Source organism: Salmo salar, chromosome ssa20, assembly GCF_905237065.1.
Source record: "Salmo salar chromosome ssa20, Ssal_v3.1, whole genome shotgun sequence".
NCBI lineage: Eukaryota > Metazoa > Chordata > Actinopteri > Salmoniformes > Salmonidae > Salmo > Salmo salar.
In genome coordinates this window covers 45,240,458-45,267,766 of record NC_059461.1, presented here as the reverse complement: position 1 = coordinate 45,267,766, position 27,309 = coordinate 45,240,458, and the positions used below count along the sequence as shown (strand labels likewise).

The 27,309-nt window shown below is 44.1% G+C and overlaps 1 protein-coding gene across 3 annotated transcripts in view; it reads right to left on the bottom strand.

Moving 5' to 3' along the window:
• The window catches only part of mmp28 (matrix metallopeptidase 28), a 43,155-nt gene extending 16,154 nt beyond the window's left edge, over positions 1–27,001 (bottom strand). The window contains exons 1-3 of one of the 3 annotated variants that reach the window (XM_014161999.2): positions 26,701–27,001; positions 24,438–24,514; positions 8,881–9,077 (exon numbers count right to left, since the gene is read on the bottom strand). In XM_014161999.2, the coding sequence (XP_014017474.2) occupies positions 8,881–9,077; positions 24,438–24,514; positions 26,701–26,838 (412 nt within the window). In that variant the 5' untranslated portion in view covers positions 26,839–27,001. Of the gene's footprint in view, positions 1–8,880; positions 9,078–12,795; positions 12,835–24,437; positions 24,515–26,700 lie in introns of those variants that run through there. The other 2 variants (XM_014161998.2, XM_045703350.1) reach the window with 2 other exon arrangements.
• Between the last annotated feature and the right edge of the window lie 308 nt (positions 27,002–27,309).

The window sequence follows — 27,309 nt, the reverse complement described above, 5'->3', positions numbered from 1 at the left end:
GACATGCACAGCAAGCAATTATTACACACTGACTCGAGCTACATTACATAAGGATGGACCACATTCCTGGCAGCCATAATGTAATGAGAGAAAATACGTGTCAGTGGAGGCTGGTGGGAGAAGCTATAGGAGAATGGACTCATTATAATGGCTGGAATAAAATGGAGTCAAATGTGGTTTCCATATGTTTGATACTGTTCCATTTATTCCTTTCCAGCAATTATAGTGAGCCTGTCCACCTATAGCTCCTCCAACCAGACTCCACTGAAGTGTGTGGTTTTGTTCCTACTATTACAAATCTGAATATTAAGCACCATATTCTAGAACTATTGTGCATTCCTAGTCATTCTGACGCAGCTGTCACAAATCGTCAAAGAGCCATGCATTGATTTCGTCAGTTGCTTTAAACTTTGAGCATTACTTGCGTCTTACCAGTGTATTTTACTTAATTGTTTCCTTATCCGTGTCTTCTCGTGCTATTGAAAAGTAATTCGCTAGTCTACTTGTTTCTTTTAAAGTGATTATTATTGAACAATTGTATTTTTTTTCTTTGGTAATCAAAGGGATCTGCATCCATACATTCAGCCTGTCACGGATAGAAGCTTAAGTTGGATGCCCATGTGCAGACGATAGAGGGCCTGTGGCGAACTCTCCTGAGGCCTTCCTGGTGAAGATGCAAAAGCTCCGCTGAGAGCTTGGTGAGTTGACTGCATTAATGCAGCCTGTCCTAGACTAAAGTAACGATGCTATGGACGTTTCACCACAGCCCCCCCCCCCCACACCTGGGAATGTCCTGTTAGGAACTTTCCTGCTTCAACAAGAGGTAGCCAACTTGATTGCATTAATTGAACCTGTCCTGTTGGATCATTTACATTTACATTTTAGTCATTTAGCAGACACTCTTATCCAGAGCAAGTTACAGTTAGTGCCTTCATCTTAAGATCGCTAGGTGGGACAACCACATATCACAGGCATAGAAAGTGCAGGGTCGGGCAGTTCCTCTTGCTGTTCCGTAGCTAAGCATCATTGTCTTGTAGTGGAAGCGAGTTTCGACTGGAAGCCAGTGGTGTGTGCGGAGGAGTGGAGTGGCATGAGAGAACTTGGGAAGGTTGAAAACCAGACGGGCTGCTGCATTCTGGATAAGTTGCAGGGATTTGATGGCACAAGCAGGGAGCCCAGCCAACAGCGAGTTGCAGTAGTCCAAACGGGAGAGGACAAGTGCCTAGATTAGGCCCGTCGCTGCTTCCTGTGTAAGGGTAGGGTCGTGCTCTACTGATGTTGTAGAGTATAAACCTCCAGGAGCGGGTCACAGCTTTGATGTTTGCAGAGAACGACAGGGTGTTGTCCAGGGTCATGCCAATGTTCTTTGCACTCTGGGAGGGTGACACTGTGGAGTTGTCAACTGTGATTGAGAGGTCTTTAAGTGGGCAGGCCTTTCCGTCTTGTCGAGGTTGAGCTTGAGGTGGTGGGCCGACATCCAAGTTCAGATATCTGCCGGGCATGTAGAGATGTGTGTCACCACTGGGTGTCAGAAGGAGGGGAAGGAGAAAAATAGTTGAGTGTCATCCGCATAGCAATAATAGGAGAGACAATGTGACGATATGACGGAGTCGAGTGACTTGGTGTGTAGAGAGAAGAGGGCCTAGAATCGAGCCCTGGGGGACACCAGTAGTAAGAGTACATGGTGCGGACACAGATCCTGCCAGGTAGGATGCAATCCAAGAGTTTGCATAGCCTGAGATGCCCAGTCCTGAGAGGGTGAAGAGGACATGATGGTTCATGGTGTCGAAGGCAGTGGATAGATCTAGGAAGATGCGAACAGAGGAGAGAGAGTCAGCTTTGGCAGTGAAGAGAGCCTCTGACACAGAGAAGAGTAGTCTCAGTTGAGTGACCCGTCTTGAACACTGACTGGTGACCGTTCTGAGACCATTCTGAGAGATATAACGAGAAAGTTGAGCAGAGACAGCATGCTCAAGTGTTTTGGAAAGAAAAGAAGAAAGGGATACAGGCCTATAGTTTGACATCAGATGAGTCGAGTGTTGGTTTCTTGAGGAGGGGAGCAACTTGGGACATTTTGAAGCCAGTGGCCAGAGATGTGTTGATGAGGGAAGTGAGAAGGTCTCCAGAGATGGTCTGGAGAAGGGAGGAGGGGATGGGGTTGTCAGGCGGCTAGACCTCACTAGTTGCAGGATATCATCTGGAGAGAGAGGGGAGAGAAAGTGGTCAAGTCGTAGTGAGTGAGACCAGTGGACTCAATAGGCTAAGTGAATGAGTAACGGATGTCGTCAACCTTTTTTCAAAGTGGTTGTGACAAAGTTGTCCGCAGAGAGGGAGGAGGGCGGGAGTGGCGGATTAAGGAGGTGGGAGAAGGTGGAAAAGAGTTTCCTCAGGTTAGACTCTAACGTTGTTGTTCTGAAGAGTTGCTGTTGAACCTGGCTCTGCTGAATTTCAATGATTTCATCGAGGTATTCATCATTGACATGTTGTCTCAACACTAAACGTGAATGGCTGTCTCACCCATGCTGGATATGACTATCTTGTAGGGAAGTATCCGTCGAGAGACTTTGCAAGCTCATCTAAGTGCGTGGCAATTGCTTGCTTCAGTTCCGCGGGTACAGAAATCACACGACGTACCATCACGACAGTCACAATTCGACTACTGAGCGCGCCAAATTCCCTGCAGCACAGATAGGCCAAGCGATGTTGCGTGATCACCTGCAGCCAATGATGGCCAAGCGGGGCGTGTCATCACGAATCATATGAGTCGGGTGTGTGTCTTGACCTCCGCCGAACCCCTGAGACTGACTCACCGAACCCCTGGGGTTCGATCGAACCCAGGTTAAGAACCACTGGGTTAGAGGCAAAAGCTTGACATTTTGAGTGGTATAAAGTGGCTTTAGCAGTGGATACAGAGGAAGAGAAGGTAGAGAGGAGGGAGTGAAAGGATGATAGGTCCTCTGGAAGTTTAGTTTGCCTCCATTTTTGCTCAGCTGCCCACAGCCCTGTTTTGTAAGCTCGCATGAGTCACTCCGCCACGGAGCAGGAGGAGAGGGCCAAGCTGGCTGGGAGGAAAGGGGACAGTGCGAGTCATAGGATGAGGAAAGGAAGGAGAGTATGGTTGAAGAAGCAGAATAAGGAGACAGGAGGGAGAAGGATTTAGCAGAAGGGAGAGATATGATAGAAGAGGAGAGAGTAGTGGGAGAGAGAAAGCGAAGACTGCGACGGCGCATGACCATCTGGGTAGGGGCTGAGTGGTTAGGGTTGGAGGAAAGGGAGCCAGAAAAGGAAACAAAGTAGTGATCAGAGACCTGGAGAGGGGTTGCGGTGACATTAGTAGGCGAGCAGCCTCTAGTAAAGATGAGGTCAAAGAAATACCTCTCCTCTAAAGTCTTATCTCTGTTTTCTGCTTAAAGGACACTGCCATGACCAGGGGATATTGGTCCACGTATTTCAACCTCTTAAAACTGCTCACAAAATAATATGACGAACGGGTGAAGAAGTGAACTAGGATTTTTATCGAATCGTTTTTTCATATAGCCTTTATTTAACCAGGATAAACGTCTGTGAAGGGAGATCTGACAACATTCAGCAGGAAAAACCTGGTTGCCTGATCCAAAGACAAACATACCCTATCCATAAGGATATCCAGAATGGGAGAGATCATAACATGTTTAATGGAGGCTAGGGTGGTTAATGTTGTTAATTAGGTTTTCAATCAAGTTTTCTAAATGAGCCTCTCCGTGTCTTTCATATAATGATAGCTTTGGGGATCTGCCATTAGAAAAAAGTCTGAACATCATTCCCATTGTGGTGATCTGATAAAAAGATTTTAAAGCTCCTTTTAAACACTATCATTCAGTACCCTATGTTGATATGGGTTGTGAAGTCTTATCAAAGAGAAGATTGTTCATAAAATATTAGACTGCCCACCACCACACTATCGCAAAAGCAGTTGAACTAAAACAGTACAAATGTCGGGTCAAGTTAAGTGTATTCAGGCAAATGAACTTGGTGGACTCATCAGGAGGAGTTCAAAGACCATTTACATGCAGTTACGTCCACACTGACATTTGCACAGTGGGCAGTGGCCTTGAGTCATTGCCTTGATTCTAGCACTCATAGACCTCCACTGAGTAAGAGGGTCCCACTGGAGACCAACAACGGCAGGAAGTTATACTGAAGACATTCCTTGACTTCCCTTATGGAAGTAATTAGAATTATGGCGTGTAAAGTAGTGTTGGTGGGGGGGGGGGGAGAAATCTCTCTAGGAAGTGACCAAGATTATCTGATAGCGATGGTTATTGTTAGTAGAAGAGAACAGTGGTGGGTCTTTCTTGTGCAAGAGAGTATGTTTGAGGCAAACACAGACTTGGCTCTATCCTATCACTGGTCTGTCTGAGAGATGTAAGGGGACAGTATCCGCAGAGGGAGACTCCCTAGAGAGCCACAGCACTGAGCCAGTGCAGCATCTATTGTACGTTATCATCATAACGTACAGCCATATCAAATAATCACAGTAATATGGCTTAAAAAATTTGATACCCATTCACACCTCAACCCAGAGAGAAAGCATGTGGTCAGTCAGGGGCTGTGGTTCCAAAAAAGCACACGCCTCTCACAAACACGGAGCATTCACAACCTGCACTGCTTATCTTGAACAAGGGTGATGGAATGTAGCCTCTGTAAATATCAGTGGGAACCTGCGTCAGATTCCCACAGCTAGTCTTCCAGGATAAGAGCTACAGTAAGTCTGCTTGTTATTCCCGGGAGGCACGGTAGTAGCACCTCCTTTCCTCTGCCAAACAACAATGGCAAATGAAAACAAATCTGATCCAAGTAATTTATCGGTTTTATGTCATCAAAACCACATACAGTGAGCTCTAAAAGTATTGGGACAGTGACACATTTTTTATTGTTTTGGCTCTGTACTCCAGCACTGAATTTGAAATTATACAATGACAGTGAACCGTTCAGAAATTACAGCACTTTTTGTACATAGTCCCCCCCAATTTTATGGGAACGAAAAGTATTGGAACAAATTTTAATTGTATTTAATCTTTATTAAACTAGGCAAGTCAGTTAAGAACAAATTCTTATTTACAATGACGGACTATCCCGGCCGAACCCTAACCCAGACGACGCTGGGCCAATTGTGCGCCGCCCTTTGGGACTCCCAATCACGGCCGGTTGTGATACAGCCTGGAATCAAACCAGGGTCTGTAGTGACCCTTCTAGCACCTTAAACCGCTGCGCCACTCAGGAGCCCAAATTCACTTATGTGTATTAAAGTAGTAAAAGTTAAGTATTTGGTCCCATATTCATTGCATGCAATGACTACATCAAGCTTGTGACTACAAATTTGTTTGATGCATTTGCCGTTTGTTTTGGTTGTGTTTCAGATTATTTTGAGCCCAATAGAAATAATTGGTAAATATTGTATTGTCATTTTGGAGTCACTTTTATTGTAAATAAGAATATAATATGTTTCTAAACACTTCTATATTAATGTGGATGCTACCATGATCACAGATAATCCTGAATGAACCGTAAACAATGAATTTTAGGCACCAAATATCATACCACCCAAAAATTGCTAACCTCCCCTGTTATCGTAATGGTGAGAGGTTAGCATGTCTTAGGGGTATGATACTTGTGGATCTGTAACTTTCTCACTCATCATTATTCACGATTCATACACGATTATCCGTAATCATGGTATCATCCACATTAATTTAGAAGTGCTCATTACATTATATGAAAGGGGGAAAGTTTGGTTGAAACATCAGGGACGTGTTCGTGTTCAAAAATGTGTGTTTATTTTTGGAGTCCAGGTAGTCCCTCTCTTAATCCGTTCGTTTTTCTTCTGTTTGGTGCCCAATGAACACGACCATGGGCTTGCCTGAGGTACACCGGACACCTGTTGTAGTCGTAACTTTCACATGGAGGTGAAACAACATCCGTCATTACCATTCTTGTTTCGCTTAATAACACTCCTGCTTGTCATAAGAGTAATTTCTCTAAAATGGTGATGAAAAAGACAGCGACTCGTCTCAGGTCTCAAAACAACAGAGATCTGTTATTTACCCAGCTAGCGAACAGAGGACAGGCCTCATCAGGTACTGGCTTGAAGTGAGAGAGACCGTCCGACGCCACTACATTCCCAGAGTATTAGCCAATCCCCTGAGAGACAGAGAGGAATGCCGAGTGTTAACAGTTCAGGCTATGAGCAGGAACATGGGAGGGATGGTTGCCTCCTCCTCATGGTCACTGACACGGCTGTTAAAGTTACTGTTTTTCTCTCATGTAGTGAGAGACCAGATACCGTCTAACATAAACAGTAGACACAAGCAGAGGATCTGTGCAGGGTCAAAACTTCTTAAGAGACCAAGTATAACAGTCAACCGCCACATGCATTGGAAGTTGCACTGGTGTTGGTGTCAAATTGTGGCATTGTTTCAACTGTCAATCATACTTCCTAGGAGGAAAAAGAGGTAACCTTACTGCTTTGACTAAAACGTTATGCTTTATGGATAACCAAAATCCAGAATATATGTTCTGATCCAGTGGGGTATGTATGGTACAATTCATCTGCAGTGAATATGCTAATGAGACGCCATAGAATGCAGTGTAATTTGCTAGGTACAGGTAGAGTTGAGTAGATAACCACTAGTACCCCTGCAGCAGAGGGGTCGTTCTGGACAAAGCGTGGGACATCAGACGCTCTTCTAAGCTTTAACTACAGCCCTCAGTGCTATTAGTCATGGGCTTTACGACAGGAGAACCACCTAGACCACGGTGTGCACGCTTTCTAAGCTCTGGAGCTACCACAGCCACAGACTCCCACAAGCATATCAAAACAAAATCACATTTTATTTGTCACATACGCCGAACACAACAGGTGTAGACTTTACCGTGAAATGCTTACGTACGAGCTCTTTCCCAACAATGCAGAGTTGAAAATTGGCCAACAAAAATAGAAAATAGTAACACAATAAATAACAATAACGAGGCTATACATAAAGAGTACCAGTACCGAGTCAATATGCAGGGGTACGAGGTACTGTAGTTGAGGTAATATGTACATGTAGGTAGGGGTAAAAGTGGCTAGGCAATCAGGATAGATAATAAAATGAGTAGCAGCGCAGTGTATGTGAAGCGTGTGAAAGTGTGTGTGTGGCATCAATATGCATGTGTGTGTGTGTGTGTGTGTTGGAGTGTCCAGTGTGCATTGAGTTAGTGCAAGAGTCAGTGCAAAAAAGGGTCAATGCAAATAGTCAGGTTAGCCATTTGATGAACTGTTCAGCAGTCTTATGCCTTGGGGGTAGAAGCTGTTCAGGAGCCTTTTGGTCCCAGACTTGGCGCTCCGGTACCACTTGACCTGCTGTAGCAGAGTGAACAGTAAATGGCTTTGATGGCTGGGGTCTTTGACAATTTTCCGGGTCTTCCTCTGACACTGCATGGTATAGTGGTCCTGGATGGCAGGGAGCTCTGCCCCAGTGATGTACTGGGCTGTCCACAACACCCTCTGTAGCGCCTTGCGATCGAGAGCAGTGGGGTTGCCATACCAAGCGGTGACGCAGCCAGTCAATATGCTCTCAATGGTGCAGCTGTAGAACTTTTTGAGGATCTGAGGGACCACGTCAAATCTTTTCAACCTCCTGAGGGGGAAGAGGCTTTGTCGTGCCTTCTTCACAACTGTGCTGGTTTGAGAGGACCATGTTAAGTGCTTAGTAATGTGGACACCGAGTAAGTTGAAGCTTTCGACCTGCTCCACTACAGCCTTGTCAATGTGGATGGGGGCAGGCTCGCCCCTCCATTTCCTGTAGTCCCCGATCAGTTCCTTTGTCTTGCTGATGTTGAAAGAGAGGTTGTTATCCTGGCTTCACACTGCCACGTCTCTGACCTCCTCCCTGTAGGCTGTCTGTCTCATTGTCATCTGCAATCAGTCCTGCCACAGTCATGTCGTCAGCAAACTTGATGATGGTGTTAGAGTTGTGCGTGGCCACACAGTCATGGGTGAACAGGGAGTACAGAAGGGGACTAAGCACACAACCCTGAGGGGCCCCCATGTTGAGTGTCAGCGTGGCAGATGTTGTTACCTACCCTCACCACCTGGGGGCGGCCCATCAGAAAGTTTAGGATCCAGTTGCAGAGGAAGGTGTTCAGTCCAAGGATACCGAGATTGGTGATGAGCTTGGAAGGAACTATGGTGGTGAACGCTGACCTGTTGTCAATGAACAGCATTCTCACATATGTATTCCTCTTGTCCAGTTGGGAGAGAGCAGTGTGTAGTGCAATAGAGATTGTGTCATCTGTGGATCTGTTGGGGCGGTTTGCGATTATTGATGTGTGCCATGACCAGCCTTTTAATGCATTTCATGGTTACAGATGTAAATGCTATGGCACGATAGTCATTTAAGCAGGTTACCTTTGAGATTACCTTTGGGATTACAGACCGAGATATTGAAAATGTCCGTAAAGACAGTTTCCAGCTGGTCTGTGCATGCTCTGAGAACACGGCCTGGTATTCCATCTGACCCAACGGCCTTGTGAGTGTTTACCTGTTTAAAATTCTTACTTACATCGGCCACGGAGAGCGAGAACACACAATTGTCCTGGACAGCAGGGGCTCTCATGCATGGCTCAGTGTTGTTTGCCTCGAAGCGAGCATAGAAGGCATTCAGCTCGTCTGGGAGGTTTGTGCTGGGGAGGTTTATGTCACTGGAAAACTCAAGGCTGTGCAAATATACAGAGCTCAACAACATGAAACAAAAGCCATTGTTACCTTGGCGCGCCACTGACTACCTGCTTAGGGCACGCACGCCAGTACAAACACACACACACACACACACACACACACCTTTGAGTGTATTCCCTCACCTGGTTGAGCATAGCGTTTCCCGCGGTTTTGTGACCCATTGGACGCCATCTTGCCTGTGAAGACTGCATAGACTCTCTGGGCCCAGACCTGATGGCTGCCCTCATCCTTTACCCCACACCGCGGTGTGCCCATCTGCTTCAGGGTGGCACCATCCAGCTGTCCTGTGACGGGCAGGTGGGACAGCCACTGAAACTCCCTGTGAGAGAGGAGGTGGCGAAAAAGTGAACACAGATTAGCATACCAATAAACAATACATGAAACAAACTCTGTCTTGGTCACACTGAGGAATACATTTTGATGTCATAATTTCAGTGTCATTGTCCCTGCTGTATTTAACTCACGCAAAGAGACAATCACGTTCTCAAACCTGATTACTCAAAGAGTATATCTAATGATTATATTATACACTCACTGGACAGTTTATTAGGTACACCCATCTAGTGCTGGTCTCCAGAACAGCCTGAATTCTCTCAAGTAAATTTAGCTCACTTTCATGTACCAGGCAATGTTTTTCCACTCCTCAATTGTCCAGTGTTGGTGATCGCATGCCCACTGGAGCCGTTTCTTCTTGTTTTTAGATGATTGGAGTGGAACCGGGTGTGGTCGTCTGCTGCAATAGCCCATTAAAGGATCGACGAGTTGTGCGTTCCGAGATGCCGTTCTGCACACCACTGTTGTACTGCATCGTTATTTGTCTGTTTGCGGCCCGCCTGTTAGCTTGCACGATTCCTGTCATTCTCCTTCAACCTCTCTCATCAATGAGCTGTTTTCACCCACAGGACTGCCGTTGACTGGAAGTTTTTTGTTTGTTGCACCATTGTTGGTAAACCCTAGACACTGCCATGCTTGAAAAGCCCAGGGCAGCAGTTTCTGAGGTACTGGATCTGGCGCGCCTGGCACCGACGATCAATCCACACTCAAAGTCGCTCAGGTCACTCGTTTTGCTCATTCAAACATTTAATCGAACAGTAACCGAATGCCTCGATGCCTGCTTTATATAGCAAACCACGGACACGTGACTCACTGTCTGTAGGAGCGATCCATTTTCGTGAACAGGGTGGTGTATCTAATAAACTGGTGGGTTCAGATTGTATTCATACCCCTTCACTTATTCCACATTTTGTTGTGTTACAGCCTGAATTGTCTTACCCATCTAAACAAGTTAGGCAGAGAGAGAGAGACACACAGCTGCATGTGAGTTCTCACATTTTTCAACATGTTTATAAAAAAATGATAGATGATAGCTCCAGATCAGAACTCCAAACCTACAACCATATTTTTGACAAAATTGACCGGATAGATTACTGCTACCAATGTTTCCTGTTTCCAAGCTATACGGAGGGTGCTCTAGCAAACAAACAGCAGAGACCTGAGGACACCATCTAACCTGGAACTGAGTGAGTAATGTTTGGTCTGATGCTATTTTGAAAGCCAAGAAGAAAAAGAAGAAATAAAAGTGAAAAACATGAAAAATAAAGTACATTACAGTGATATATTTTGCTTTATGGGGACTGAATGCTGAGTTAAGGCTGCCAGGTTTGCGGGGACAGACCAGATACAACTTCAATAAGCACTGAGGTGTGACGTGAAAGGTGTCGAGCCCTTTGGACACAACAATTGTCAGGAGAAATAAAAGCTTTTCCCAAGTGGGTGTAACACCTACTCCCGTTGCCTGTGGCAATGCAACTTGGATTCCACCTGGCGATCTGTTCACCGTCTGCCCTGGTCTGTCTCCCCCTGTCTGGTACAGTTACCCCCACCACACTCCCCCCTCTCTCCCGAGCTTTCGCTCGCGTCCAGCACACACGCACTGTTGGGGCGAGTGACTCTAAACTTACAATGGCTAGCCCTAAGTCGTTATCTTCTTACGGCTGAAATCCCGTTAACGGGATCGATATGACAACAGCCAGTGAAAGTGCAGAGCGCCAAATTCAAAACAGCAAAAATCTCATAATTAAAATTTCTCAAACATACAAGTATTATACACCATTTTAAAGAAAAGATTCTCATTAATCCAATCACAGTGTCTGATTTCAAAAAGGCTTTACAGCGAAAGCACACCAAACGATTATGTTAGGTCAGCACCTAGTCACAAAAAAACATACAGCCATTTTCCAGCCAAAGAGAGGAGTCACAAAAAGCAGAAATAGAGATAAAATTAATCACTAACCTTTGATGATCTTCATCAGATGGCACTCATAGGACTTCATGTTACACAATACATATATGTTTTGTTCGATAAAGTTCATATTTATATTCAAAAATCTCAATTTACATTGGGGCATTATGTTCAGTAATGCTTTGCCTCCAAAACCTCCAGTGACTTTGCAGAGAGCCACATCAATTTACAGAAATACTTATCATAAACTTTGATAAAATATACAAGTGTTATGCACAGAATTAAAAATACACTTCTCCTTAATGCAACCGCTGTGTCAGATTTCAAAAAAGGGTTACGGCGAATGCAAACTTTGCAATAATCTGAGTACAGTGCTCAGACATCAAAACAATCCATACCGATACCCGCCATTTTGAAGTCAACAGAAGTAACAAATACCATTATAAATATTCACTTACCATTGATGATCTTCATCGGAATGCACCCCCAGGAATCCCAGTTCCACAATAAATGTTTGTTTTGTTCGATAAAGTCCATCCTTAATGTCCAAATACCTCCATTTTGTTTGCGCGTTCCATCGAGTAATCCAAATGCACTGTGCTCGCGCAGTAAGTTCAGACGAAAAGTCTAAAAAATTATATTGCAGTTCGTAGAAACATGTCAAACGATGTATAGAATCAGTCTTTAGGATGTTTTTATCATAAATCTTCCATAATATTCCAACCGGACGATTCCTTTGTCTTCAGAAATGAAAAGGAACACACCTAACTCTCACGGGAGCGCGCGCCACTGAGCTCATGTCATTTTCTCAGTCATCTGATTCCAATGGCTCTTATTCTCTCCCCATTCACAGTAGAAGCATGAAACAACATTCTAAAGACTGTTGACATCTAGTGGAAGCCTTAGGAAGTGCAAAATGACCCCACAGACACTGTATACTGGATAGGCAATCACTTGAAAAACTACAAACCTCAGATTTCCACACTTCCTGGTTGGATTTTTTCTCAGGTTTTTGCCTGCCATATGAGTTCTGTTATACTCACAGACATCATTCAAACAGTTGTAGAAACTTCAGAGTGTTTTCTATCCAAATATACTAATAATATGCATATCTTAGCTTCTGAGACTGAGTAGCAGGCAGTTTACTCTGGGCACCTTCTTCATCCAAGCTACTCAATACTGCCACCCATCCATAAGAAGTTTTAACCTTGTTCTGAACACCTCCAAAACAAAGGTCATGTGGTTTGGTAAGAAGAATGCCCCTCTCCCCACCAGTGTGATTACTACCTCTGAGGGTTAAGAGCTTGAGGTAGTCACCTCATATAAGTACTTGGGAGTATGGCTAGACGGTACACTGTCCTTCTCTCAGCACATATCAAAGCTGCAGGCTAAATTTAAATCTAGACTTGGTTTCCTCTATCGTAATGGCTCTTTCACCCCAGCTGCCAAACTAACCCTAATTCAGATGACCATCCTACCCATGCTAGATTACGGAGACATCATTTATAGATTGTCAGGTAAGGGTGCTCTTGAGCGGCTAGATGTTCTTTACCATTCGGCCATCAGATTTGCCACCAATGCTCCTTATAGGACACATCACTGCACTCTATACTCCTCTGTAAACTGGTCATCTCTGTATACCTGTCACAAGACCCACTGGTTGATGCTTATTTATAAAACCCTCTTAGGCCTCACTCCCCCCTATCTGAGATATCTACTGCAGCCCTCATCCTCCACATACAACACCCATTCTGCCAGTCACATTCTGTTAAAGGTCCCCAAAGCACACACATACCTGGTTCACTCCTCTTTTCAGTTCGCTGCAGCTAGCGACTGTAACGACCTGCAACAAACACTCAAACCAGACAGTTTTATCTCAATCTCTTCATTCAAAGACTCAATCATGGACACACTTACTGACAGTTGTGGCTGCTTTGTGTGATGAATTGTTGTTTCTACCTTCTTGCCCTTTGTGCTGTTGTCTGTGCCCAATAATGTTTGTACCATGTTTTGTGCTGCTACCATGTTGTTGTCATGTTGTGTTGCTACCATGCTGTGTTGTCATGTGTTGCTGCCTTGCTATGTTGTTGTCTTAGGTCTCTCTTTATGTAGTGTTGTCTCTCTTGTCGTGATGCGTATTTTGTTCTATATATTTTTTTAATTTAACCCCAGGAGGCCTTTTGGTAGGCCATCATTGTAAATAACAATTTGTTCTTAACTGATTTGCCTTGTTAAATAAAAATAAAATAAAAACAATACCCCATAATGACAAAGGGAATACCCAATGAGTCAATACATTGTAGAAGCACCTTTGGCGGCGATTACAGCTTTGAGTCGTTGGGGTCAATGTCCTGTTGGAACGTAAATCTTTTCCCCATTCTAAGGTTGTTTGCACTCTGAAGCAGGATCTCATCAAAGATTTGCCTGTATTTGGCTGGCTTCGTTGTTACCTCTATCCTTACCACATGGGGGAAAGGCGCTGTGCCGTGAGGTGTTGCTTTATTTGTTTACTGTTAACTTGCGCAATATAAGATGGAAAGGAGTTCCAAACTCATGGCTCTGTACAATACTGTACGTTTCCTTGAATTTGTTCTTGACCTGGGGCCTGTGAAAAGACCCCTGGTGGCATGTCTGGTGGGGTAAGTGTGTTTTTTAATTATTTTTTAATTATTCTTTTTTATTTCACCTGTTTTTAACCAGGTAGGCCAGTTGAGAACAAGTTCTCATTTACAACTGCGACCTGGCCAAGATAAAGCAAAGCAGTGCAACACAAACAACACAGAGTTACACATGGGATAAACAAACATACAGTCAATAACACAATAGAAACATCTATATACAGTGTGTGCAAATGTAGAAAGATTAGGGAGGTAAGGCAATAAATAGGCCATAGTGGTGAAATAATTACAATTTAGCATTAACACTGGAGTGATAGATGTGCAGAAGATGAATGTGCAAGTTGAGTTACTGGGGTGCAAAGGAGCAAAAAAATAAATAATATGGGGATGAGGTAGTTGGGTGGGCTATTTACAGATGGGCTGTGTACAGGTGCAATGATCGGTAAGCAGCTCTGACAGCTGATGCTTAAAGTTAGTGAGGGGGATATAAGACTCCAGCTTCAGTGATTTTAGCAATTCATTCCAGCCATTGGCAGCAGAGAACTGGAAGGAAAGGCAGCCAAAGGAGGAGTTGGCTTTGGGGATGACCAGTGAAATATAACTGCTGGAGCGCGTGCTACGGATGGGTGCTGCTATGGTGACCAGTGAGCTGAGATAAGGCGGGGCTTTACCTAGCAAAGACTTATAGATGACCTGGAGCAAGTGGGTTTGGCGAAGAATATGAAGCGAGGGCCAGCCAACGAGAGCATACAGGTCGCAGTGGTAAGTAGTATATGGGGCTTTGGTGACAAAACGGATGGCAATGTGATAGACTGCATTCAATTTGCTGAATAGAGTGTTGGAGGCTATTTTGTAAATTACATCGCCGAAGTCAAGGATCAGTAGAATTGTCAATTTTACGAGGGTATGTTTGGCAGCATGAGTGAAGGATGCTTTGTTGCGAAATAGGAAGCCGATTCTAGATTTCATTTTGGATTGGAGATGCTTAATGTGAGTCTGGAAGGAGAGTTTGCAGTCTAACCAGACACCTAGGTATTTGTAGTTGTCCACATATTCTAAGTCAGAACCGTCCAGAGTAGTGATGCTGGATTGGCGGGCGGGTGCAGGCAGCGATCGGTTGAAGAGCATGCATTTAGTTTTACTTGCCTTTAAGAGCAGTTGGAGGCCACGGAAGGAGTGTTGTATGGCATTGAAGCTTGTCTGGAGGTTTGTTAACCTCTTGGGGCTAGGTGGGACGCTAGCGTGCCACCCGTGGTGCACTCCATCAACAGCAGGTGCATTTCAAGAGCGGCAAATTTGAATCCAAATAAATGTCAAAATTCAAATTTTTCAAAAATACAACTATGTTACACCATTTGAAAGATAAACATCTCCTTAATCTAACCACGTTTTACGATTTCAAAAAGGTTTTACGGCGAAAGCATAAATTTAGAGTATGTTAGGACAGTACATTTACAAGAGTTGTATGTAATGTTTTGTCAAGTCAAAGACAGGGTCACCAAAACCATAAAACCAGCTAAAATGATGCACTAACCTTTTACAATCTCCATCAGATGACACTCCTAGGACATTATGTTAGACAATGCATGCATTTTTAGTTCTATCAAGTTGATATTTATATCCAAAAACAGCGTTTTACTATGGCATTGATGTTGAGGAAATCGTTTCCCTCCAATAACCGGCAGTCAAGTCAGCGTCACAAATTAAATAATTAAAATTAGAAAACATTGGTAAAATATTATATTGTCATTTAAAGAATTATAGATTTACATCTTTTGAACGCAATCAACTTGCCAGATTTAAAAATAACCTTACTGGGAAATCACACTTTGCAATAATCTGAGCACTGCGCCCGGAAAAATACGGCGTTGCGATACAGACTAGACGTCATGTTGGGGAGATCTAAAATCGAAAATACTATGTAAATAATCCATTACCTTTGATTCTCTTCATCAGATGTCACTTCCAGGTATCACAGGTCCATAACGAATGTAGTTTTGTTCAAAAAAGCTCATCATTTATGTCCAAAAATCTCCGTCTCGTTAGCACATGATGTAAGCCAGCCGGACTTCTCGTCATGAACGAGGGGAAAAAATATATTTCCGTTCGTTCAAACATGTCAAACGTTGTATAGCATAAATCATTAGGGCCTTTTTTAACCAGAACATGAATAATATTCAAGGTGGACGAATGCATACTCTTTTATAACGTATTGGAACGAGGGTACCCAACATGAACTAGCGCGCCAGGTGTCTAATGGGACATCAACGTTCCATGGCTCTTGTTCGGTCAGATCTCCCTCCAGAAGACTCAAAACACTTTGTAAAGGCTGGTGACATCTAGTGGAAGCAATAGGAAGTGCCAAAATATTCCTAAACCCCTGTGTTTTTCAATGGGATAGGTTTAAAGTCAATACAACACATCAGGTATCCACTTCCTGTCAGAAAATGTCTCAGGGTTTTGCCTGCCAAATGAGTTCTGTTATACTCACAGACACCATTCAAACAGTTTTGGAAACTTTAGAGTGTTTTCTATCCATATATAATAAGTATATGCATATTCTAGTTACTGGGTAGGATTAGTAACCAGATTAAATCGGGTACATTTTTTTTATCCAGACGTGCAAATGCTGCCCCCTAGACCCAACAGGTTAACACAGTGTCCAAAGAAGGGCCTGTATACAGAATGGTGTCGTCTGCGTAGAGGTGGATCAGAGAATCACGAGCAGCAAGAGCGACATCATTGATGTATACAGAGAAAAGAGTCGGCCCGAGAATTGAACCCTGTGGCACCTCCATAGAGACTGCCAGAGGTCCGGACAACAGGCCCTCAGATTTGACACACTGAACTCTATCTGAGAAGTAGTTGGTAAACCAGGAGAGGCAGTTATTTGAGAAACCAAGGCTGTTGAGTCTGCCGATAAGAATGCGGTGATTGACAGAGTCGAAAGCCTTGGCCAGGTCAATGAAGACGACTGCACAGTATTGTCTTTTATCGATGGCGGTTATGATATCGTTTAGGACCTTGAGCGTGGCTGAGGTGCACCCATGACCAGCTCAGAAACCAGATTGCATAGCGGAGAAGGTACTTTAGAAAGGCAGAGTAGGATAGTTATAGGTCTGTAACAGTTTGGGTCTAGAGTGTCTCGCCCTTTGAAGAGGGGGATGACCGCGGCAGCTTTCCAATCTTTAGGGATCTCAGACGATACGAAAGAGAGTTTGAAAAGGCTAGTAATAGGGGTTGCAACAATTGCGGCAGATAATTTTAGAAACAGAGGGTCCAGATTGTCTAGCCCGGCTGATTTGTAGGGGTCCAGATTTTGCTGCTCTTTCAGAACATCAGCTATCTGGATATGGGTGAAGGAGAAGTGGGGGAGGCTTTGGCAAGTTGCTGTGGGGGGTGCAGAGCTGTTGACCGGGGTAGGGGTAGCCAGGTGGAAAGCATGGCCAGCTGTAGAGAAATGCTTATTGAAATTCTCGACTATCATAGATTTATCGGTGGTGACAGTTTTTCCTAGCCTCAGTGCACTGGGAGGAGGTGCTCTTATTCTCCATGGGCTTTACAGTGTCCCAGAACTTTTTGGAGTTTGTGCTACAGGATGCAAATTTCTGTTTGAAAAAGCTAGCCTTTGCTTTCCTAACTACCTGTGTATATTGGTTCCTAACTTCCCTGAAAAGTTGCATTTCGTGGGGGCTATTTGATGCCAATGCAGAATGCCACAGGATGTTTTTGTGCTGGTCAAGGGCAGTCAAGTCTGGAGTGAACCAAGGGCTATATCTGTTCTTAGTTCTACATTTCTCTAATGGGGCATGCTTATTTAAGATAGTGAGGAAAGCACTTTTAAAGAATAACCAGGCATCCTCTACTGAAGGAAGGAGGTCAATATCCTTCCAGGATACCCGGGCCAGGTCGATTTGAAAGGCCTGCTTACTGAAGTGTTTTAGGGAGCGTTTGACAGTGATGAGGGGTGGTCATTTGACCCGGCCCCATTACAGACGCAGGCAATGAGGCAGTGATTGCTGAGATCCTGGTTGAAGACAGCAGAGGTGTATTTAGAGAGCAGGTTGGTCAGGATGATATCTATGAGGGTGCCCGTGTTTACTGATTTAGGGTTGTACCTGGTAGGTTCCTTGATAATTAGTGTGTGATTGAGGGCATCTATCTTAGATTGTAAGATGGCCGGGGTGTTAAGCATATCCCAGTTTAGGTCACCTAACAGTACTAACTCTGAAGATAAATGGGGGGCAATTAATTTGCATATGGTGTCCAGGGCACAGCTGGGGGCTGAGGGGGGTCTATAACAAGCGGCAACAGTGAGAGACTTATTTCTGGAAAGGTGGATTTTTAAAAGTAGAAGCTTGAACTGTTTGGGCACAGACCTGGATAGCATAACAGAACTCTGCAGACTATCTCTGCAGTAGATTGCAACTCCACCCCCTTTGGCAGTTCTATCTTGGCGGAAAATGTTGTAGTTGGGGATGGAAATTTCAGAATTTCTGGTGGACTTCCTAAGCCAGGATTCAGACACGGCTAGGACATCAGGGTTGGCGGAGTGTGCTAAAGCAATGGAAAAAAAACTTAGGGGGGAGGCTTCTGATGTTAACATGCATGAAACCAAGGCGTTTACGGTTACAGAAGTCAACAAATGATAGCGCCTGGGGAACAGGAGTGGAACTGGGGGCTACAGGGCCTGGGTTAACCTCTACATCACCAGAGGAACAGAGCAGAAGTAGGATAAGGGTACAACTAAAGGCTATAAGAACTGGTCGTCTAGTGCGTTGGGAACAGAGAATAAAAGGACCAGATTTCTGGGCGTGGTAGAATAGATTCAGGGCATAATGTATAGACAATGGTGTGATAGGATGTGAGTACAGTGGAGGTAAATCTAGGCGTTGAGTGACGATGAGAGAAGTTTAGTCTCTGGAGACACCAGTTAAGCCAGGTGAGGTCTCCGCATGTGTGTGGGGTGGGACAAAAGAGCTATCTAAGGCCTGTTGAGCGGGACAGAGGGCTCTACAGTGAAGAACTAGCCAAGACAGCAGTAGACAAGGCATATTGACTTTAGTGAGAGGCATAAAGCAATCACAGGTGTTGATCAGGAGAGCTAAGACAACAACGGGGAAATGGCGATGAATGGGCAGAGCGGGTCAGTTATGTACATACAGGACCTGAGTTCGAGGCTGGGACCGACAGGTAAACAAAATGAGGTACCGTGTTATTAAAACAGTCCAGGGGGCATCAGGTGTGTATGTGTCAGTGCTCTTTTTAAGTAGACTATGTAAACAATTTGGAATTTCCAACACATTCAGGTTTCTTAAAAAAAAACAAGAAGTGACGCAGTCAGTCTTTCCTCAAATCTTAGCCAAGAGAGACTGGCATGCATAGTATTAATACACTGCTCAAAAAAATAAACGGAACACTAAAATAACACATCCTAGATCTGAATGAATGAAATAATCTTATTAAATACTTTTTTCTTTACATAGTTGAATGTGCTGACAACAAAATCACACAAAAATAATCAATGGAAATCCAATTTATCAACCCATGGAGGTCTGGATTTGGATTCACACTCAAAATTAAAGTGGAAAACCACACTACAGGCTGATCCAACTTTGATGTCATGTCCTTAAAACAAGTCAGAATGAGGCTCAGTAGTGTGTGTGGCCTCCACGTGCCTGTATGACCTCCCTACAACGCCTGGGCATGCTCCTGATGAGGTGGCGGATGGTCTCCTGAGGGATCTCCTCCCAGACCTGGACAAAAGCATCCGCCAACTCCTGGACAGTCTGTGGTGCAACGTGGCGTTGGTGGATGGAGCGAGACATGATGTCCCAGATGTGCTCAATTGGATTCAGGTCTGGGGAACGGGCGGGCCAGTCCATAGCATCAATGCCTTCCTCTTGCAGGAACTGCTGACACACTCCAGCCACATGAGGTCTAGCATTGTCTTGCATTAGGAGGAACCCAGGGCCAACCGCACCAGCATATGCTCTCACAAGGGGTCTGAGGATCTCATCTCGGTACCTAATGGCAGTCAGGCTACCTCTGGCGAGCACATGGAGGGCTGTGCGGCCCCCCAAAGAAATGCCACCCCACACCATGACTGACCCACCGCTAAACCGGTCATGCTGGAGGATGTTGCAGGCAGCAGAACGTTCTCCACGGCGTCTCCAGACTCTGTCACGTCTGTCACATGTGCTCAGTGTGAACCTGCTTTCATCTGTGAAGAGCACAGGGCGCCAGTGGCGAATTTGCCAATCATGGTGTTCTCTGGCAAATGCCAAATGTCCTGCACGGTGTTGGGCTGTAAGCACAACCCCCACCTGTGGACGTCGGGCCCTCATACCACCCTCAGGGAGTCTGTTTCTGACCGTTTGAGCAGACACATGCACATTTGTGGCCTGCTGGAGGTAATTTTGCAGGGCTCTGGCAGTGCTCCTCCTGCTCCTCCTTGCACAAAGGCGGAGGTAGCGGTCCTGCTGCTGGGTTGTTGCCCTTCTCCACGTCTCCTGATGTACTGGCCTGTCTCCTGGTAGCGCCTCCATGCTCTGGACACTACGCTGACAGACACAGCAAACCTTCTTGCCACAGCTCACATTGATGTGCCATCCTGGATGAGCTGCACTACCTGAGCCACTTGTGTGGGTTGTAGACTCCGTCTCATGCTACCACTAGAGTGAAAGCACCGCCAGCATTCAAAAGTGACATCAGCCAGGAAGCATAGGAACTGAGAAGTGGTCTGTGGTCACCACCTGCAGAACCAGTCCTTTATTGGGGGTGTCTTGCTAATTGCCTATAATTTCCACCTGTTGTCTATTCCATTTGCACAACAGCATGTGAAATGTATTGTCAATCAGTGTTGCTTCCTAAGTGGACAGTTTGATTTCACAGAAGTGTGATTGACTTGGAGTTACATTGTGTTGTTTAAGTGTTCCCTTTATTTTTTTGAGCAGTGTATTAGCCCTCTGATTACAATGAAGAGCAAGACGTGCCTCTGTTCTTGGCTAGCTGCAGCGTAACTTTCTTTGCAGCACTTGACCATATGACTGGACAATAATCAAGATGAGATAAAACTAGAGACTGCCGGACTTGTTTTGTGGACAGACCTCTCCCCATCTTTACAACCATTGAATCTATATGTTTTGACTATGACAGTTAACAATCTAAGGTAACACCAAGTAATTTAGTCTCCTCAACTTGTTCAACAGCCACACCATTCATTAGCAGATTCAGCTGAGGTCTGATGCGTATGGTTGAATCATCAGCATACATGGACACACATGCTTTGTTTAATGCGAGTGGGAGGTCATTGATAAAAATAGAAAAGAGTAGAGGGCCTAGAGAGCTGCCATGTGGTACACCACACTTCACATGTTTGACATTAGAGAAGCTTCCATTAAAGAAAATCCTCTGAGTTCTATTAGATAGATAGCTCTGAATCTACGATATGGCAGAGGTTGAAAAGCCATAACACATACGTTTTCTTAATAAGAGGTTATGGTCAATAATATCAAATCTAACAGTACAGCTCCCACAATCTTCTTATTATTAATTTCTTTCAGCCAATCATCGGCCATTTGTGTCAGTGCAGTACATGTTGAGCACACCCTTCTCTATAAGCATGCTGAAAGTCTATTGTTCATTTGTTTACAGAGAAAAAGCATTGTACTTGGCCAAACACAATGTTTTCCAACAGTTTGCTAAGAGCTGCCAGCAAGCTTATAGCTTTGCTGTCAGAACCAGTAAAGGCCGCTTTACCACTCTTGGGTAGTGGAATGATTATGGCTTTACTCTAGGCTCAGATTAAAGATATGACAGACGGGAGTGGCTATAGAGTCAGCTACCATCCTCAGTAGCTTTCCATCTAAGTTGTCAATGCCAGGAGGTTTGTCATTATTGATCGATAACAATCATTTTCCCACCTCTCCCACACTAACTTAACAAAATTCAAACTTACAATGCTTTTCTTTCCTTAATTCGTTTTTGTTATGCATGAGTACGATGGCTCACTGTTCCTGGCTAAGTTTGGCTAAGTTTGCCCACTTTGCAAATTAAGTAATCATTAAAATAATTGGCAACATCAAATGGTTTTGTGACGAATAAGCCATCTGATTCAATGAAAGATAATTGCCCATAATTGAATTAAAAGTACTCCAAAGTTTTTTTCCCCATCATTTTTTATATCATTGGTCTTGGCTTCATAACACAGTTTATTATTTTTGTTGAGTTTGGACATCATTTCTCAATTTGTAGTAAGTCAGCCAGTCATGTGCAGCCAGACTTATTAGCCACTCCTTTTGTCCCATCTCTTTCAACCATACAGTTTTTCAATTCCTCATCAATCCATGGAGCCTTAACAATTCTAACAATCAGTTTCTTAACAGTCAGTTTCTTAATTAATCAAGTGCAGCATCTGGATGCTCCTTATTAATCAGACCAACAAATATTTTTAACATCATCCACATAAGAGCCACAGCAAAATCGTTTGTATGATCTCTTAATTAAACACTATTTTAGGCCCAGTTTTTGGAACTTTATACAGCCATTATATTGTGATCACTGCACCCAATGGTATGGGGTATTGCGTGTACAGTCGTGGCCAAAAGTTTTGAGAATTACACAAATGTTAATTTTCACAGTCTGCCGCCTCAGTTTGTATGATGGCAATTTGCATTTTCTCCAGAATGTTATGAAGAGTGATCAGATGAATTGCAAAGTCCCTCTTTGCCATGCAAATGAAATGAATCCCCCTCAAAAACATTTCCACTGCATTTCAGCCCTGCCACAAAAGGACCAGCTGACATCATGTCAGTGATTCTCTCGTTAACACAGGTGTGAGTGTTGACGAGGACAAGGCTGGAGATCACTCTGTCATGCTGATTGAGTTTGAATACCAGACTGGAAACTTCAAAAGGAGGGTGGTGCTTGGAATCATTGTTCTTCCTCTTTCAACCATGGTTACCTGATAGGAAACATGTGCCATCATCATTGCTTTGCACAAAAATGGCTTCAAAGGCAAGGATATTGCTGCCAGTAAGATTGCACCTAAATCAACCATTTATTGGATCATCAAGAACTTCAAGGAGAGCGGTTCAATTGTTGTGAAGAAGGCTTCAGGGCGCCCAAGAAAGTCCAGCAAGTGTCAGGACCGTCTTTTAAAGTTGATTCAGCTGCGGGATCGGGGCACCACCAATACAGAGCTTGCTCAGGAATGGCAGCAGGCAGGTGTGAGTGCATCTGCACGCACAGTGAGGAGAAGACTTTTGGAGGATGGCCTGGTGTCAAGAAGGGCGGCAAAGAAGCCACTTCTCTTCAGGAAAAACATCAGGGACAGACTGATTTTCTCTGATGAATTCCCTTTCCGATTGTTTGGGGCATTCGGAAAAAAGCTTGTCGGGAGAAGACAAGGTGAGCGCTACCATCAGTCCTGTGTCATGTCAACAGTAAAGCATCCTGAGACCATTCATGTGTGGGGTTGTTTCTCAGCCAAGGGAGTGTCCTCACTCACAATTTTTCCTAAGAACACAGCCATGAATAAAGAATGGTACCAACACATCCTCTAAGAGCAACTTCTCCCAACCATCCAGGAACAGTTTGGTGACGAACAATGCCTTTTCCAGCATGATGGAGCAGCTTGCCATAAGGCAACAGTGATAACCAAGTGGCTCGGGGAACAAAACATCAATATTTTGGGTCCATGGCCAGGAAACTCCCCAGACCTTAATCCCATTGAGAATTTGTGGTCAATCCTCAAGAGGCGGGTGGACAAACAAAAACCCACATATTCTGACGAACTCCAAGCATTGATTATGCAAGAATGGGCTGCCATCAGTCAGGATGTGGCCCAGAAGTTAATTGACAGCATAGCAGGGCGGATTGCAGAGGTCTTGAAAAAGAAGGGTCAAAACTGCAAATATTGACTCTTTGCATCAACTTCATGTAATTGACAATAAAAGCCTTTGACACTTATGAAATGCTTGTAATTATACTTCAGTATTCCATAGTAACATCTGACAAAAATATCTAAAGACACTGAAGCAGCAAACTTTGTGGAAATTAATATTTGTGTCATTCTCAAAATTTTTGGCCACGACTGTAGATGGCTGAGGGAAAAATCTATTTAATCCATTTTGAATTCAGGATGTAACACAACAAATGTGGAATAAGTCAAGGGGTATGAATACGTTCTGAAAGCACTGTATATCAACAGTATAGCATTCTTAGTGAGATTTGAACTCTACATTCCAGAGTGGTTAGGAGAGGGTTCAACAGAGGAGGTTTCCCAGTTCGGTGGTAGTGAGGGAATATTTTACTGCCTGCCTTTTTACATTACCACTCCATGGGTTGGCCCACAGACCTACACCCTCCCCTACCACCATACAGCCTGACTCAGCTACCAGGTTAATAGCCTTGTACTGACTCTAATCAGCCAACAGAGATGTTGATAAGTGCATTTTTCAATGTAAGACGTTGAGTGCGTAATCCAATGTAAGTAATTCATTTACATTTACATTTTAAGTCATTTAGCAGACGTAATTCGATTATGACTTGAGTCTTCGAGCCAACATAAATATTCTGCTCCACTGGGCAACAGGCTCTCTGATTAGGAAGACTACTCTATGCCCCCCAGGGTCGAATTGAGAACAGAGGGTGAGGCTGTGAAATACAGTGTGAGAGAGACGATATGGCCAAGTCTTAGCCAGTGGAGAATGTAAGGGGACAAAGAGAGAGAAACCGACACAGAACAGAATTGCATGAAGGAGATGGAGACAATTCAAAAGTGATAAGAGTTATTTGAGAGACAGTAGTACCGTACCGGACTGCTGTTTTGACCTCTGCAGGATTGTGTATGTGATTGTCCTGGTGCAGGTAGCCATATTTCTCCAGGAAGCCCTGCAATAAACGTTACATCATTATTTTTCATGAGACTCCCACACTTACTTGGTTTTTAAACATTATTAAATCAGACATTAATTTGCCTTAGCCTTGTAAACTTCAACTATTTCCTTAGGGCCTCTCTACATGTCTTTAAAAAGACATGTTATAGTCACTGTCAGGTAGGAGCATGCTAACTTTCCGCCCTCATCCCTCTGGGTGACTGAGGAGAGGAGTGATGGACTCCGGACCACCCATCTTACAGAAAGAGAGTAGAGAGACCATCCGTTATCAGGTTCTAACCACTGGGCTTGATGTTAACAACAGGCACCGACAGGAAGAGGTATGATTAGAGATGTTATGGGGAGGATTTTTTTAAAAATCAACAGATGACAACTCAGTTCAGAGGTGCTAAATACTCTCGGCTGGCAAACGGCAGACAATCCTGTGTGTGTCCGACCCCTAACACACAGGGAATGTGGAGAGAGAAGTTACATTGTCAAACCACTCTAAAATGTCACAGATGTCTCAAGTTTTGAGGGAGCGTGCAATTTGCATACTGACTGCATGAATATCCACCAGAGCTGTTGCCAGAGAATTTAATGTTAATTTCTCTTCCAACATCGTTTTAGATTATTTGGTGGTACGTCCAAACCGCCTTCACAACCGCAGACCACGTGTAACCCAGGACCTCCACATCTGGTTTCTTCACCTGCGGAATGCTCCGAGACAGTCTCTGGGAAGCTCATCTGCGTGCTCGTTGTCCTCACCAGGGTCTTGACCCGACTGCAGTTCAGTGTCGTAAACAACTTCAGTAGGCAAATGCTCACATTTAATGGCCACTGGCACGCTGGAGAAGTGTGCTCGTCACGGATGAATCCCGGTTTGGTAGTACGTTCAACCGGCATCACAACCGCAGACCACGTGTATGGCGTTGTGTTACCAAGTGGTTTGCTGATGTCAACCTTTTGAACCGTGCCCCATGGTAGTGGTGGGGTTTTGGTATGGGCAGGCATAAACTACGGACAACGACGGCATTTTATCAATGGCAATTTGAATGCAGAGGTACCGTGACGAGATCGTGAGGCCCATTGTCGTGCCATTCATCCACGGCCACCACCTCATGTTTCAGCATGATAATGCATTTCCCCATGTCGCAAGTATCTGTACACAATTCTTGGAAGTTGAAAATGTCTCAGTTCTTCCATGGCCTGCATACTCACCAGACATGTCACCCATTGAGCCTGTTTGGGATGCTCTGGATCGACGTGTACGACAGCGTGTTCCAGTTCCCACCAATATTCAGCAACTTCACACAGCCATTGAAGAGTGGGACAACATTCCACAGGCCACAATCAACATACGTGACCAACAGATACATATCTGTATTCCCAGTCATGTGAAATCCATAGATTAGGGCCTAATGAATTTATTTCAATTGACTGATTTCCTTTAAGATCTTTGAAATTGTTGCATTTTCGTTCAGTGTATATTGAAATAAAACAGCATAACAAATTGAGCTGGGTAAAACATGTTAGACTATAATTTAGGTTTGAAAACTGAAACTGTAATGAAGGTGTTATGTGCAGTAAGTATAACCAAAGTGGAATAGGATAACTCATTTTCATTTTAGTATTTATACCTGCCAGAATGTAGCTGTGGAATCTTGCTGGAAGATAAAATGCCTGCTAGAGCTAGATGGAAGAGACTCATCAGGTCATATAGGGAAATTAATAAATCGACAAAAACCCATCCATTCCTGAGCACAAGATATTGAAAAGACTCATGCATTAGATTCTAATGGATTTTACACCGACAGCCATTTTCCTCTTTGGTTTCCCATTATCATAGCTCAATCGGGGGTAGCCTGCCTATCCCTCCAAAAACAACCACTCTAAACTGACAGTTGCTGTGGGCGTATGCTACCTGGCTTAATTTAGGTGAGTCAAATTACTATATTCATTCAACTCTACACTTTATATACAAAACGCAGCCATTCTGTTATTTTTTTCCCCACTAATAGGTATTTTGACCAATCAGACTAACTCTGACAAATATCTGATCGTGAACAAATATCAGATTTGGCTACCTGTGTAAACGCGGTCTTAGTGTTACAAAATCTCGTCAAAAATAGTCTAGTTCTAAAGTTTCAAGCAGTAAACACTTAAAGAAAACTTCTAATAAGCTACAGATAAAACACGTACCTCAGCCTCAGCGGTCTCGACTCGCCCGTCCGTTGACACCGGCGTGCAAACCGTTGACTTTATGAGTATTAGCGCAGTTATAATACATGGACCGATATGCCACAATTTATTCTGGTCCGGAGAGTCTCGCAAACTCATTGTATAACACTTGCAATACCATTAGATTAACGCAGACAAACATGCATTTAAATCCAAATCAGATATTTCCAAGTACTGCTTGTCTAATGTGCAACAACCAAGGATATTTCAATGTGTGATCCCTGTGCTGTCATTTTCCTCACATAGGGAGGGACAGTACCGCCCACAGCTCATGGGCTGGATGAGAGCTCAAAGCAAAACACTGTACATTGAGAGCATGTCAAAACATCCCCTCTCTTGGCACGTTGTATGGGCTACATAATTGTTCAAATTAAAATGTATATATTCACTTAACTAAGCAAGTCAGTTATGAACAAATTCTTATTTTACAATGACGGCCTACCCCGCCAAACCCTCCCCTAACCCGGACAAAGCTGGGCCAATTGTGCGCCGCCCTATGGGAATCCTGATCACTGCCAGTTGTGATACAGCCCAGGATCGAACCAGGGTCTGTAATGACACCTCTAGCAC